The sequence below is a fragment of the Fusarium musae genome, chromosome 8 (genome assembly GCF_019915245.1).
Source record: "Fusarium musae strain F31 chromosome 8, whole genome shotgun sequence".
Lineage (NCBI taxonomy): Eukaryota > Fungi > Ascomycota > Sordariomycetes > Hypocreales > Nectriaceae > Fusarium > Fusarium musae.
In genome coordinates, this window is record NC_058394.1 from 2429587 (window position 1) to 2444226 (window position 14640).

A 14640-nucleotide genomic window follows, 5' to 3' on the forward strand; every position below is an offset into this window, starting at 1 on the left:
TGAACAGAAAGTGCTTAGAACTCTACCGTCCTACTCCTAGACAAACTCTGTAAAAGCCTCACTCCCTCTCATTATTCGCTTCAGCTCAGCAAGTCTTTTACAGTAATCAAGAGTCGACTCTTCCCAACGACGTCGATGAGAACCTTTCAATAGAGTCGTGTACTCTCTTTTGCCACTCCATGGCCTAATGGCGCACTCACCATTGAACGCCTTATCTCCCAGCATCTTCTGATCTTGGAACCGCCCAACCAGTAACCAACGAGTGATGTCAGGATACGGTAGACTCTTCTCAAGTCCACTAACCATCTCCTCGTTCTTATCAGTGTGTTCTAGACTGGCGCCTCGTCGGACAAGTAGCTTAACCAGCTCTAAATTCCCGAAGGTAATGGCGCACATGAGAGGTGTCCCAAACCAACACCCTGCCATATTCACGTCCGCTCCAAGATCTAGCAACAGACCCGTCATCGCCGCATTATTTCGAAAAACCGCCAGACACAGAGGGGATCCTTGAGGTCTACTCCTCATGTTCAAGAGAATACCGGCATCATGCGGTGGTAGGGATCTGTATAACCGCTTGACCTGGCTCGTTGTGCAAAACACGATGGCGTTGTTGAGAATGTTGTCTGCATTTGGTGCGGGAGACGGTAACGGTTTATCGAGCAATCGATGCTGCGATAAGTAGTCGATGTATCTGACTTGAAGCGAAGGGAAAGCAAGCATAGGTATCCCGTCATCGTTCTTTTGGTGAATATCCAGCCCTTTTGACAGAAGGTACTTGAAGGTGGGCAGCGATATGCTTTCTTGCGATGCCTTGAGAAGAAGATTTGATCCATCTATGTCCCTATACTGTAATGTAGATGGTCGCTCTTCTGCTAACAGTTTCGCAACGTCTAAATGACCCATGAGAACAGCCAACGACATGGCAGTGTTACCAAACATGTTGCTCGTTCCAGCAATGGCTTTATGTTGTAAAAGTTCCCTCACAACAAGGACATGGTTGTGTCTGGCTGCGATGATCAAAGGGGTGTCGTGATGGTTATCAAACACGTTTAGATCAGCGCCTTGCTGAATCAAGAACTTCACCATCTTAACCTTTCCAGTTGCCGCTGCGACTTGCAATGGCGTCCTATGCGGGAAGACCACCGGATTATGGTGATTGAGTAGTGCGGATGTGAACTGCTGAGCTGAATCAGGGCCGAGGGCAGAACTCAGGTAACCCTTCCAGGCATTGCTGGCTATGTTAATACACTTGATAATTCCTGAACAGGCTTCACTTACTAGTATTCACCGATATTCTCTCTGCAATGACCCAGTATGAGCTTCAGGACATTGGAGTTCCCTCTACTAATGCAGTCGCAAATGGCGTCAATAAGGTGTGCTCGAGTAATTGATCGCGACTTCAAAGCAGCTGAAAGGAATTTCTCAATATAGGATGACGGCTCCATGGCGGTGACAGCGTGAGTGAACAGATTTTGGGTAGGGTGACGTTTGCAAAAAAAGCTGCATGTGCTTGAACCCTCGTCGAGTAGCCAATTGACGATGACTGGCTTCTGAGCTCTTATAGCGGTGAAGATAGGGGTGCAGGAGTGACAGCTTGGCAAAGGCTGGTTGATCAAACATCCCTGGCCGACAGCCACCTTGCACTGCTCAAGATCGCCATTCGTGATGGCGGCTTCGAATTCTCGTCTTCGGGCGAGCTGAAGTCCTTCGTTGGAAGTCAAATCCTTTATCATTTCGCCTGTTGCTGCAACCTGGCCTCGGGGAAGAGGAGAGCCTGATGCTAGTAGAAACGAGGCAAGGTCGTCGAAACCAGTCTCGAGGGCATAGTCTACGGCAAGTTTCCCATCTTTGTCTTGAGCGGAGATATTGATCCCCTGATCTAATAACATCCGACAGCAAGCCATAGAACTTTTCATCGCTGCACAGTGAAGCGCTGTTCTTCCGTGGCGAGTGCTAATATTGATATCGAAGAACTGGTTCTCCAAGAAGTATGATAAGAAGTCCGGCACGTTAGCTGCAAAGTGTAGTAAACTGACTTCGTCATCAACTATCGGTGTCTTTGCTTCGTTTGGAGTTATCCAGGTGCAGGCAGGAGCGAGTTGCCACTGGGATGGACTAGAAGACTTTTCGACTATCCACCTGAGTATATCAAGCTGACGTTTTTTGACAGCCCATTGGGGGATTCCCCAGCCCTGAACGTCAACAGTAAATGGGTCATACCCAATATTCGATAGGCACTTCACCAGTGGTAGGTCATTTTGCTTTGTAGCCTCGATTATTAACGGCGTTGCGGGGGCGATAGTCGACTGAACAAGTCCCTTATCGTCGAGTCCTTTGATCAGAAATATCTTATCTGGGCTTGAACCTTTGACAACTAGCTCCAATGGGCTCTGTCCAGTCAGACCAACCGCGTTGATACCTTCAGAAGCACCAGTGTCCAATATGGCCTCGAATGCTTCAATACTTGCTTCTCCACACGCTATCTCAAATAGTGACGTGGGATTGCTTGACATTTCCTCAGGGACCGGTCGATGAACGTCAACACCGAGATCAATGAGCTTTACAATAACCTCTGGACTGTCCGTCAAAATAGCTGACCTGAAGAAATGGTAGCCGTCGTCGACAGCCTCAAGCGAGGTACTGAGCTTTGAAGAGTCCACAACTTGGGATACAAGAGTGACAAACGATGTTGAGCAAAATTGATCGCTGGGACAATTCTTCAGGTATCCAATTAGCGGAACCAAACCAGATATCTTTCTTGTGCACTCATACGAGGAGAGAACGCCGTGATTAAAGAGTGTTGTCAGATCGCTAGAGAGATAATAGTAACAGCCTCTGTCCTCAGGGTCATCGTCATCAGCGTCGCAGCAGATCTCTTCGACCGCTAGGCCAGCACAAATAAGTTCCCAAGCATGTTTCACTTTACCAGAACTTGAAAACTCATTGTCCTCTGGGATGAGGATCTTCAACATTTCGGGGTCCAAAGGTATTGTCTCATCAAACTCCATAGAAGTGTTGTGATAAAGCCAGCGCTCGAAGAACGCTTGAAACGGGAAATCCCCTGAGCTGTCCGCACAGAACGGATCATAACATTCGGCCAAGGCTCGAGCAAACTCTGGAGTGCATGTGGCGCTCAGATGGTGCATAGGTGTCGTTTCCACATTCGAGACATCCAAGTCTGTAATTCCTTTATCTTGCAATGTAGTCAATAGTTCCAAGGAAGCAATTGATGCGACATCATTCATTATTGAGCTCTGTGACACGTAGTAATCTGCCTCGGCTGGTAGGGTCTTTAATAACTCGAGTGCTAGCTTGCCATGACCGGCATGAAGGGCAGCAGAAAAGGGTGTTCGGCCATCTTTGTCTAAAGTAGCCAGATTTACCGAGGCGTTTTCGTCCTGTTTCTGGAGCAGGGTCATGATCTCTTCGTGTCCGTTATAACAAGCTGCGTGCCATGAGTTCTCGCCATCTTCGTCTTTAGATCCGGGATTGACCCCTCGAGAAAGAAGAACTGAGGCTACCTCTGTGTTATTTGTATTACAGCTGATGTGCAAACAGTTTTGTTCAGAGATACCACAGACATTTGGATTAATACCAGATCCAAGAAGTATCTCGGCTATCTTGCCGCTGTTGGCTGATGTGCTTCTAGCCGCGGCACTGAGTAACTCGAAACCGTTAGCCTTGGCAACAACGCCGCCATAACGTGAATCCGAGATGAGTGTCGCCAGCTCGTCGACTAATCCAAACTTGGCAGCAATCTCAAGTGCTTGTCGATACCCAAGGTCACTATACCTATAAGCTGTAGGGCTGAGAGCCATTTGCGATAAAGTGAGGCCACGAGCACGAGAGAAAGACAACGCAGTGGCTGCTAGTGGTTGCCACTGAGGGAAAGCTTCATCCCCAACAGCTAAACGAAGTATAGCCTCGAGTACCAAGTCATCGGACTCATCATTGCACTCAAACTTCAAAAAGGCTGTGACTGCATCTTCTGGCACGGCAGATGTTGGACGAATGAATTGGAGAAGGCAATGACCTGACAACGAGTCAATGGCATAAGCCATGCAACTATGGCCCTTGGTGACAAATGAAGTATCAGCGCCATTATCCAAGAGAACGTTGATAGTGCGAGCCATTTGTTCCATGACATGAGGGTCTTCCATCTTTTCCTGGAGGAATCCTTCATCTTCCAGAGCAGCGATCGTCATGGCGATCGTCATGGCGAGCGGAGTGGCATCACCTCGCACTAAATTCACATCGACACCATTGTCAATGAGAAATTGGCACAGATTGGGACTTAGCAGAAACACAGCGAAATGCAACGGGCCATTTGACAGCTGATGCATAGTCGACAGTTCGCTCTGTCCCCCAGACAGTACGCTCTGTCCCCCAGAAAGTACTGCGTGAGCCCATGCTCTGAAGTTGCCAGTCTTGTGGATATCGAAGAGGCGCTTGAGAAGTTCCAGCACAGTTTCTTCTTCCATGACTCTCAGGTGGATGAGATAGGAAGTTGTGCTTCTCTGTACTCCCAGAGGGGTAAAGACGGCGAACTTGTAGAAAGGGTGCTTTTGGTTCCTTTCTTTGGCGTAAGCTTCCTCGACTGTATCAATGATAGTCGGCACCCGATCGAAGTGTGGAAGCAACAGGTAACTAATCGAAGTTTGCGCGAATGACCGGTAAGCATCCTCTTCATAGTATCGAAAGTCGCCGACTTCAGTCCGTTCTAGGTATTCCAAGACTGTGAAGTGGGCAAACTCGAAGTAATTTCCGTCTAAAGACTTTCGTAGCAGACATCCGCAATTACGTGATATAACCTCAGGCTCAATGATATCATCGTCTTCGAATGCATCCATGTCTTGGTGAAACGACACTGCTTCGCATAAACTGGCGATGTTCATCTTGGGTGATCCCAGTGCTGTCCATTGAAGAGCTCTTCTGACACAGGTCTGTGTTTCAGGCGGACATTGCATGACCCTTTGTAAAACACGATCGTAAGTCTCGTTCAGAGTTGGTGGAAGCTCGGTTAAAGCTCTCTTTCGAGCTTTGTTATTGGGGAGGCTACAGATATGGTCGATCTGGCAAGCCACCCACCGAAACCTAGGTGGTATTAGTTGTTTGTACTCCCAAGGCCACTCAAGGTTAACTCACATTCCTTGAGCTCCGTGCACTAAAGTATGAAGGATATCCTTATAGAGATCCGGGTTCGTCCGTTCGATGCTTTTGAGTACCTTTCGCTTGCTGACTTCTGCAAGTGTGTAGTCTTCCAAATCCCTCACATGGGCTGAAACCTCAATGTGTTCAAACCCCTCAGCGAGTTGCTCACGGATCTCTTCTTCCTTTCGGCTAAAGAAGGCAGAGCTGACAGTCTCAGATCCATCTACTATAGCTTTCAAGGACCGGGTCATACGAGCTACCTGACCACCGCATTCGTCTAGCCCATCAACGATAACAAATACTTTCTTATAAGCTTCAGACATGGATCCAAAGAGCTCCATAAGGTCGTCTAATCTTGGTTTGGTAGGGAGCTTATCATCGGGATGGAGCATGTCGAAGTATTCATCGAGAAGGTCAAAGGCTTCCTCGCCTTGGAGACCAAGTTGGACTGCAAGTGCGGCCAGGATATTTTCGGGGAGACACGAGTCCGGGTTTTTGTAGTCGCAGAACGCGAAACACACTGCAGTCATATCATCGCTCTGTTCAAGAACAGTCTCTATGACAAGTCCACACAGAACAGTCTTTCCGCTGCCTGTACAGACGTTAGTGGACACACGAGCCGATAAACCGTTGCAACTTACCTGGGATACCGCTGAGCCACAATTGAGAGTTTGATCCATTCTTCCACCTTTCAAAGGTTGAATCGTCGCTGGTAAGCCAAGACCCAGTCGCTTCATGCCGGAGCTCGCGACTAACATCGAGATAGTCCTGAGGTTTTATACGCAGGAAGAAGTTCATGACCTCTTTGCGCCGCTTGTTGAGCTCTACTCGAGTCTCAAAACTGATCCTTCTTTCGATTATGCTATGAATTTCATCCTGCTTGGCCAGACTCTTGATCAAAGCGTCCATACTATCTGCAGCGAGAGCAAGTTGAAGATTGGCGCGATGATTGGCCAGCTCGGCGACCAAATCTTTTGTCTCCTGCAGTGAAAAGGGCCATTTCAACCTGCGAACGAAACGCCGTGCTGATTTGCCGCCATCAAAGTCAGAAAGCGCGTTGTCAAGCTTGTTACTAATCTCATTCAATGTCTTCTGACACGACTCGAGATGTTGCGGTTTGAGCGCTGGATTGGACTCTCGCTCTTCCAACGCCGAAGCCAACAATCTCAGGTTTTCGAAAATTCCAGCAAGATCTCTTGTCTGGATGGCGAGGTCTTGGGCTTTTGACGGTGCATCTTTGGCTTCCTTGCAGAACTTGGTGAGCAGTTTGAAGACAGATCCAGTGAGTTGCACGAGGCCAGCGATACTAGCGGCCAAGCCGATGGCCTCCGCCATGTTCGAGCCGTGGAAATTGCAATGGTGAGTAGTATTTGAGGGGCAGGCTGCAGTGAGATTGAGCTTGAAACGGATGGATCAGAGTGGCGAAGCTGGTGATGGGATGATCCAATCATGTCCGTCTTTACACGTCACAAGATCTGATGACTTGACAGGGATTATGAACAAGCGACAAGCGTCAAAGGTGAGAAATTGGCTCGAGATCTGAAGATACCTTACTCTTGAGAGTCACTGGTTGAAGGCTCTAGAGGAGGAAAGAAAACACAGGGCCTTGATCCTAAATGACAAAAAGACTTAGGTAATATAGTTTAAGCTTGTTCGTCTCATAACTCCTGGCCCTCAAGTAATTCTATGCTCTTGTGATCTACAATCGCCGCGCAGTGTCGTTCCACCATAGCATCGACAATCTTGCGGCTCTGCATCAGTGGCCCAGCAAGGGCCCATGCAAAGCCGCGAAACGTTTGTCGTCGGTACTCTTCCCAAACATCCTCGATCTCAAGTCCCGGACCGCCCGCAAGTTTCAGGGCGCCGAGGTAAGACTGCAAGAGGTCTTTCTCATGAGTGCGGCGATCTTGAATCGACAGTGCGCCGCCGATGAAGTACGCAACATCATGCATAGCTAACGCAGACTGAGTTACCTGCCAGTCAAGAAAGCTAGGCTCTCCTGCGGATGACATGAATGTGATTCCAATGTGTGCATCACCATGGACGATACACTTCATTTTGGAGCCAAATTCCCAAAGAGCTTTGGATGTCGCCGTCATACGCTCCCGATCCCCAATAAACTTAGGAACCGGAGGTTTCGCATCTAGAACAAAACGTTTATCCCATTCATCAGGCGCCAACAAACCCAAGATTGCATGTTTGATCAAAATCGCTTCTCTTGTATCGCCCCAGGTGCCGGCATGGAGCGTAGCGAGACACTTATTCTCGCCCTCTCAACCGTCCATGTCTCTCTAGTGGGTTACCAAATGTGCAGCTCTGAGCTTTGAGATCGGCCATCACAACGACGCCCTGGCCGTTCACAGTATCTATACCAGCATACAATACCGGTGGAAGGGGGATCTTGAGCTTTGGGGCAAGGTAGTAGTAGAACTCAGCTTCGAGTCTGTAAATGGCGTAGAGGAAAGGCAAAGGTTCTCGAATGTCGGGATTGAATCCGCCTTTGACGCAAACATTACTGACGCTGTCATCGGTATCATTCTGGAACGTTGGATTGATTGAGACCTTGGAAGCTGTTCCATGGATTATCTCAATAACTTTGACATCTTTGACAGGCTTTTTGAGAATCTGGGTGAACCATTGCTTTGTAAGATCGTCGACCGTCAGTGGCAGCGCCTCGTTTATCGTATGACGCCATTTACCTTGCGTGCATTTGAAGCCATAATGATTGTATTTTGCAATCTGCACAAAGGGTCTTCTTCGGTGTATCGGAGAGCAAGGATACTAAAGAACTTTTGAAGTGCTTATGTGCCCAGATAGATAAGCATTTCAAAAGTTCTTGACGTCCTTGGTGAGCAGTGCATATCTGACATGTCGATACTTGGACCGGATTGCGTCTCACAGGGCTCTGCTGATCTTGGCAGGGATTCAGTCAGTGTCCACAGGCCATGAATAGCAGCCTATGCGCATATGAAAATACGTCAATATTAAAAATGCTCTCAATCACCTTGCTTCAGAGACGAATTCCTGTTAGCCTTGACCGCTGTGCGGAAGTATGCCATAGCGTATATGTGATCCCAAAAAACCAATCCAGTTCAAGGCCAGCCTCGACATGGCAAGGAATAAATAAATTTGTTCCAGTCGTATTATCTAGTGATCCACAGTGTCTTATGCAAGAATTCATCGGCGAATGAGTCACCAAGCCGCTGCAAATGGGGAAGGCCTGTCGTCGGGTGCGGGGAAAACAAGTGAGCTAATGCAGCCTAAACAGCAGAACCACATTGAATCTGAGCTTCCAACAGCATTTATATGCAACCTGCGCTCACTCGTGCGCCGTCTTCCTCTATATAAACTTCTGCAACGCGTGAAGACAATTTACGGTCATTTCCCCTTCTGAAAAGTCATCATGGCCCCAACAATTGAAGAACTGTTAAAGCATTACGAATTTGACCCCTCCCTCATCGACAGAGTTGCATTTCGCAAATACAAACAGCCCCTCGCCATCGTCGAACCCGACCCAACATGGCCAGAGCACTTTGCCCGTGCAAAAGCACGCATCGAATCTGCCATCGGCGACACAGCAGTGTCAATCAACCACGTCGGCTCAACCAGCGTCCCTGGTCTACCCGCTAAAGCTGTCATCGACATTGACCTAACAGTCAAAGACATCAACGACGAAGCTTCCTATGTAGATGCACTTGAGAATGTTGGTTTCCATTTTCTCGTCAGGGAGCCGGGTTGGCATGGACATCGCTTCTTTTGCGATTATGAACCCGTGCCGACGAATTTGCACGTTTGGGGTCCGGGATGCCCGGAGGTGGTGAGGCACAAGATCTTTGTGGATTGGTTGAGGAAGAATGAGGACGATAGGAAAGCTTATGAGAGTATTAAGAGGGAGTCTGCGAGGGCTAGTGTTGAGAATGGGGAGGATGTTATGGCGTATAATATTAGGAAGCAGAATGTCATTCGGGAGATTCTGCAGAGGGCTTTCAAAGATCTGGGATACCTCTAGAACAAACCAAGCAGCCTGTCATGAGCTTTTGATGGGTTGCAAGCCAAGGAAACAATGGAATATTACGCGAGGTCAAAGTGGCTGCAAGAGAAGCTTCCGTGGTTGTGGAGATAAGTGCCTTGGAATAAACCGAGATATAAACACGGTGCTATCGGTTCCTTAGCATTTTGCCAGTACTTGCAAATACCTATTCATAGAACCTGGGTTTCTTTGAGACCAAGCGCTGGTAAAGCATGCTCTCGGATGTTGCCGTGAAGTTCTTGTGATACCTTCCAATTCGAGCCTAGGTTTCAGCTAGCCTCAGCTTGGTCCACGACTCCAAATGGCGATGACCGACTTGCTGCCTGAATGGCTCCAACTAAAATCCACGATTTTTCAAATGGCTTGTCGTATATCTAACGATCCTCCGCTGTCAATCTACCATTTCTCCTCCAGCATTTCTAAAACAACTCACAATGTCTCACGCATCGACACAGACCTGTCCATGCCACGCCGCGGGCCAAGATCCCGCAGAAATCACAACTCTGCACCAAGCAGCCTTTCACCAAGACAACCAACGACTAGAACAGCTTCTACAAGACGGCGCTGACGTATCAGCTACACAGACGGCTCGTGACTTCACGCCACTTCACTATGCCGTGCAGTTCGGCGACGAGAAAGCTGTGCAGATGCTCATTGAAGCTGGGTCCAACGTCTCTGCGGCAAGCTATGATGGCGTCACGCCGTTGCACAACACATCAGCCGGTGGTGACGTGAAAATCACTGAAGTGCTCCTAAAGGCGGGGGCCAATGTTGACAGTCGCAATATCGATGAAGAAACGCCTCTGCATGTTGTGTCATTGTTTGGGGAGACACAAATCGCTAAGCTCCTCATAGACACTGGGGCGGATGTATCGGCAAAGGATTGCTACGGAAACACAGCTTTGCATATCGCTGCAGCCCATGAGCACATTGGAATTGTCCAAATGCTTCTTGAAGCTGACGCTGATGTAAATGCAGTGAATAACAATGGGGATCCCGTGTTGCATCATGCAATAAGCGACGGACCACAATGCGTCAAATTGCTAATCGATCGTGGGGCAAATATCCGCCTCAAAGGCGAAGGCGGTGACACACTCCTGCATCGCGCAGCGCAGAGCTCACCTGAACTAGCGCGAGACTTACTCAAAGCTAGCATGGACATTGAAGCGGTAAACGACGAAGGAGCATCACCTCTCCACGTTGCTGCAACGTATGGGGATATTGCATCATTGAAGATGCTGGTAGAGAGTGGAGCCGATGTCAACACGGCCAACAATGACGGCGAGACGGCTCTGCATCTTGTGGCAGGGAACCCATCCGCGCCATATCTCGGCAGCGGGCCTGATTTAGATGAGAAGACGAGAGTGTTGATACAGGCGGGAGCGGATATCGAGGCGAAGGCAAAGTCTGGAAAGACACCTCTGGACTACGCAGTTGATTCTGGCCGTGAAACTGTTGAGAAGGTACTACGTGAGAGGGCAGTGTAAGTGCAGAACAGTCGGACAGGGTCTTGCTATGCTACCAAACATGTATGCAGTAAGACATGGTTATTCAAAAGCTACACAATCCGTCTATAGCAGTATGGTCAATTGTTACATCCAACAGAGCTAGTTCTGAATATCTCATGTACGATCGACAAGGGCCCAGGTATGATCAGCAATCTTCCCTCTCTCCTCCTCAGTCCACTCCTTCTTCCCTCCAATCACCTTTCCATGATTATCGGTACAAGCCCAGGACGTGTCTTTGGACTGCAACTCATCCGCCGCTTTGTACAGTCCATCAAGTTGTCTTTCAGCACACTGCTCAGGCTGGAGGCCGACCAATTTCGAAGCAACCTTGGACACAGCTCGGAAATACCAAGCTGAGTTCTTTGGTGTTGCTGTGTTTACAACTCCCGGATATCCGTGTGCGAAGAACTGTTTGGAGCCTTGATTTTGAAGTGCGTGATACTGTATCATTGCGTCATTCATGGTGATACAGTGGTTGGCTGCGTGAGCAAGACTGAAAGTTTCCTTGAGGTCGAGATCATCCCAGTTTAGCTTGTCCGGACTAGCGTTGAGTCCATCTAAAACGAGAAGTACTTTCGCATCCTGGCTAAGAATGGGCCTGAGCTCTCTAATCAAGAGCTGACGGCCGTAGTAGTGCAACGCCATCTTCCTGTCAATCCCCTCAGGTGTTTCCGTCCGTCCAGCGAATGACATGATTCCCTGCGTCATCACGAGAAGATCGAGAGGACTGTTCTGGCTATTATCTCGGAACTCTTGCGCAAACTCTTTCAAAGCGTGCATTGATGTTGCGTCGACAGCGCGAAATGAGACTTTGTCAGCTGGCATGACCTGAGGTTTTGTGCGGCCCACAATGGTGATTGATGAGAACTGGTAATTGGATGATGCTGCCAGACGGCTGGCGATTGCGTAGCCGATACCGCTGGTGCCGCCTACTACCAGAGCGTTGGAGCCGGTTATGACTTTATTCATGGTGAAGATGAGATGAAGAGAGGAGATGCAGGGTCAAACAAGATGCGCAGGGAAGAACAAGATATAATGGCGGATGGTATGACAGACCAGTCAAAGCTGGCAAATGAGCATTATTTATATTGAAAGGTTTTGATTAATGATAAGAGTTGATACTGCGCCGCTTTTATGCGCGCAGATCACTAGTGCTTATGTTGTCGCATAATCGTCTGCAAAAGGAGATTTTCCATACCCGTCTCACAATACACATTATCCCGAGTCCGAGTCCGAAAACAATCGCGGGTACCCGTCTACGTCTCACCGACTCACAGGCTACTTCTTCAATGAACGTATAATCTCTTCCATACGAGCAAACGCAAACTCTTCCATTACCTCCCTCCAGATCCTGTCCTGAACACTCTTACCCTCTTCAGTGTAGTAGTATACGCCGAAGCTGCGATCTGTTAGCCGGTGGTGGAAAATGCGTTGCAGAAGTACTTACGGATAGATCTTCCAGTCCATCAAATACGACCCATGGGATTCCTCTCCTTTGACTATCGCTGCATCAACGTAGGTTGAGGCAGCTTGTTCCTGCGTACGGCCGACTAACTTAGTTGCTGTGGCCATCGCCATTCTCATCAGCCAAGTCCCTTTGTCCATCAACCCGGTGCCCTTTGTCATGCCTGGATCAACAAGGTTTATGACAACATCGCTTGGGTCAACATGCTGAGAGAGTTTGTCGATAAAGAAGTGACCGAGAAGCTTGGATTTCCCGTAATGGCCCATGCCATCGAAATTAGCTTCTGAATCGAGCGCAGAGATGATATGGTCTGTCTTGGCTTCAGGTAATTCGCAGTGCATGGCGGTTCCGGAACTGACGATAGTGAGGCGGCCTGGTTTCGGAGCTGGAGCCCTTCTCTTGAGTATAGGCAAGAGAAGAACTGATAGATACATGTTAGAGAGAAAGTTGACCTGCACAATCTCCTGATGACCTGTTGCCTTGTTAAGATGGAAGGTTATATCACCCATGCCAGCGTTGAGAATGACGAGGTCAATCCTAGGCAGAGTCTCGCAGCCCTTAGCAAAGTCCTCAATCGAGCGGTAAGACCCCATGTCAAGCTCCCAAACATCAATCTGGGGACTTGTTGATGCTGATGTTTGACGAAGCTCCTCAGCTGCAGCAGTGCCCTTGTCTTTGGATCTCACCGCCATGATGAGATGGCTTAGATTATGCTGGAGGAGAAGCTTGGCACATGCAAAGCCGATTCCGTTGTTTGCACCGGTGATGATGGCTGTTTGGCCTGAGAGATCGAGGTCCTCGGGGGGTAATTGGGGCTTGGTGCATAGTTGGGATTGGATGAAGAGTTGGCCGACGGATAGGGTAAGTGCAGGCATCTGTGACGATGCACTTCGGAAGGGAGATACGTTTTGAGCCATGGCGTGAGTAATCTGAGAGTAAAGCAAGAATTAATTTTAATGATATCGTTCTCTGAAGAAGCAGCTATCCTTTATATAAAGCATCCATCTACCTGAAATGCCCTTGTCTATCGTACTACTCTTTTGTGATCGACGTACCACTAACCAAGATTGGATAGCGATGTGGTCTTCACACCAAAAACATGATTCAATAATGCGCAGCATTAAGCTTTTCTTTCAGCTCTGTGCCTAATGGTAATGCCTTTGCATACTCCTCCCGATTTTTCGGATCAGCCCTCGCCAAACAACCGGATTGATGTCTAAATGTGGTTAGTTCAAATGATAAGATCTGCGGTAACTCGGAGCTTTTTGAAGTCCGAACAGGGGGGATAACGCTTAGCCTAATTCAGGCATCAATCTGGTCAAGCTGCGGAGCCTCGCTGATGCAGGATTGAGGCTGAGCGGATGCGAGATTTGGACCAGATTGAAGTCCTTTTTCGGGTCGGTCAGCATTACTCAGTCACCTTCCGTGAACATCTGATCCCATGCCAGCCACTGAGTTTACGTTTCTGACTGTCGACGGCCATGGGCGTCCACTGGAGCCCGGTAGTCGGGCTTCGATTCGTAGTCGGTGTATGAAGGGGGTCAACGTACGGCAGGATTCGCGTCGGTCGAAGAGAAAGGCGCGTAAGGCATCGGAGACAATCGCCGCAACGGAAAGTCTCAGCAAGAATATCGAGTCCCCAGAGATTGCGTCTTGTCGAGTAACAAGTTGCGGGCCCCTTTCAAAGTCACTGCAGGTTTGTACTGATGAGCTTGGCTTTGACTCATCTCGCTTGCCATCAACTGCATGGCGATTAGGTATATCCACATCGTAAACTCAGTCATCTGTACTGACCCGAGATTGTAGTCGTCAAGTTCAACGCCCTGCTCGACGTGGCATATCCCCTCGAGACATCCTTCGAGAACATTGACCCCCAAGAATACAGCATGATCGACCACTTGACATTATTGAACGACAATAAGACTCTATTAGAGTCAATGTTCCTGGCTACATATACCGTGGATGATTTGTGTTCTGGAACCAAGCTATCACCTCGATCACAACGAATACTCTGCACCATTCTCTCATCTTTAAACAGAAGTCTTGGCTACGCTTCAGGGCAGCAATCCTACACCACGATATTCATCATCTTGATCCTTCTCTTTGCAGCTGAGTCGTTTCGAGATCTTGATGCTGTTTCAACACACCTTGACGGACTGCGGAAGTTGTTGGAACTTCGCGAGACAAAGCCTGGGCCGTTGGATTCTAAACTATTGTTCAAGATCCAGCAGGTCGACCTTAGAATGTCGTTGGCGACAGGTCGGCCACTATACTTTCCTTTCCACTATTATTATCCACAAGCGCCTGCGGGCGTCATCAGGCCGCCGAGCGTTATCCCCTGGCTGATGGTGCATCCTGCGTTGATGGCTTGCTATCAGACATTGCAAGCTTTGTCAAATCATGCAAACCAATATCGATGCTCGACGTTGAAAAAGTGTCTCGATTGGTTTTACTTCCAGTCTCAGGTCAGCACAGGTCAAACCCTA

At 48.6% G+C, this 14640-nt stretch overlaps 7 protein-coding genes across 7 annotated transcripts; 2 read left to right on the forward strand and 5 right to left on the reverse strand.

Moving 5' to 3' along the window:
* Positions 1–36: 36 nt before the first annotated feature.
* On the reverse strand, positions 37–6486 carry J7337_011038 (uncharacterized protein; the record flags this gene model as incomplete). Its single annotated transcript, XM_044828589.1, has 4 exons — positions 37–1231; positions 1279–5094; positions 5146–5743; positions 5793–6486. 4 exons carry the CDS (start codon positions 6484–6486, stop codon positions 37–39), a joined length of 6303 nt encoding a protein of 2100 aa, XP_044677143.1.
* Positions 6487–6809: 323 nt separating this feature from the next.
* J7337_011039 (uncharacterized protein) lies at positions 6810–7208 on the reverse strand (the record flags this gene model as incomplete). The annotated part of the gene is made up of 1 exon (XM_044828590.1): positions 6810–7208. The coding sequence occupies one exon, from the start codon at positions 7206–7208 to the stop codon at positions 6810–6812; it is 399 nt and encodes a 132-aa protein (XP_044677144.1).
* Positions 7209–7410: 202 nt separating this feature from the next.
* Positions 7411–7871, reverse strand: J7337_011040 (uncharacterized protein; the record flags this gene model as incomplete). Its single annotated transcript, XM_044828591.1, has 2 exons — positions 7411–7824; positions 7851–7871. The coding sequence occupies 2 exons, from the start codon at positions 7869–7871 to the stop codon at positions 7411–7413; spliced, it is 435 nt and encodes a 144-aa protein (XP_044677145.1).
* A 683-nt stretch (positions 7872–8554) lies between these two features.
* On the forward strand, positions 8555–9160 carry J7337_011041 (uncharacterized protein; the record flags this gene model as incomplete). The annotated part of the gene is made up of 1 exon (XM_044828592.1): positions 8555–9160. The coding sequence occupies one exon, from the start codon at positions 8555–8557 to the stop codon at positions 9158–9160; it is 606 nt and encodes a 201-aa protein (XP_044677146.1).
* A 455-nt stretch (positions 9161–9615) lies between these two features.
* J7337_011042 (uncharacterized protein) lies at positions 9616–10668 on the forward strand (the record flags this gene model as incomplete). The annotated part of the gene is made up of 1 exon (XM_044828593.1): positions 9616–10668. The coding sequence occupies one exon, from the start codon at positions 9616–9618 to the stop codon at positions 10666–10668; it is 1053 nt and encodes a 350-aa protein (XP_044677147.1).
* Positions 10669–10803: 135 nt separating this feature from the next.
* On the reverse strand, positions 10804–11658 carry J7337_011043 (uncharacterized protein; the record flags this gene model as incomplete). Its single annotated transcript, XM_044828594.1, has 1 exon — positions 10804–11658. The coding sequence occupies one exon, from the start codon at positions 11656–11658 to the stop codon at positions 10804–10806; it is 855 nt and encodes a 284-aa protein (XP_044677148.1).
* Positions 11659–11967: 309 nt separating this feature from the next.
* Positions 11968–13071, reverse strand: J7337_011044 (uncharacterized protein; the record flags this gene model as incomplete). Its single annotated transcript, XM_044828595.1, has 2 exons — positions 11968–12088; positions 12137–13071. The coding sequence occupies 2 exons, from the start codon at positions 13069–13071 to the stop codon at positions 11968–11970; spliced, it is 1056 nt and encodes a 351-aa protein (XP_044677149.1).
* Between the last annotated feature and the right edge of the window lie 1569 nt (positions 13072–14640).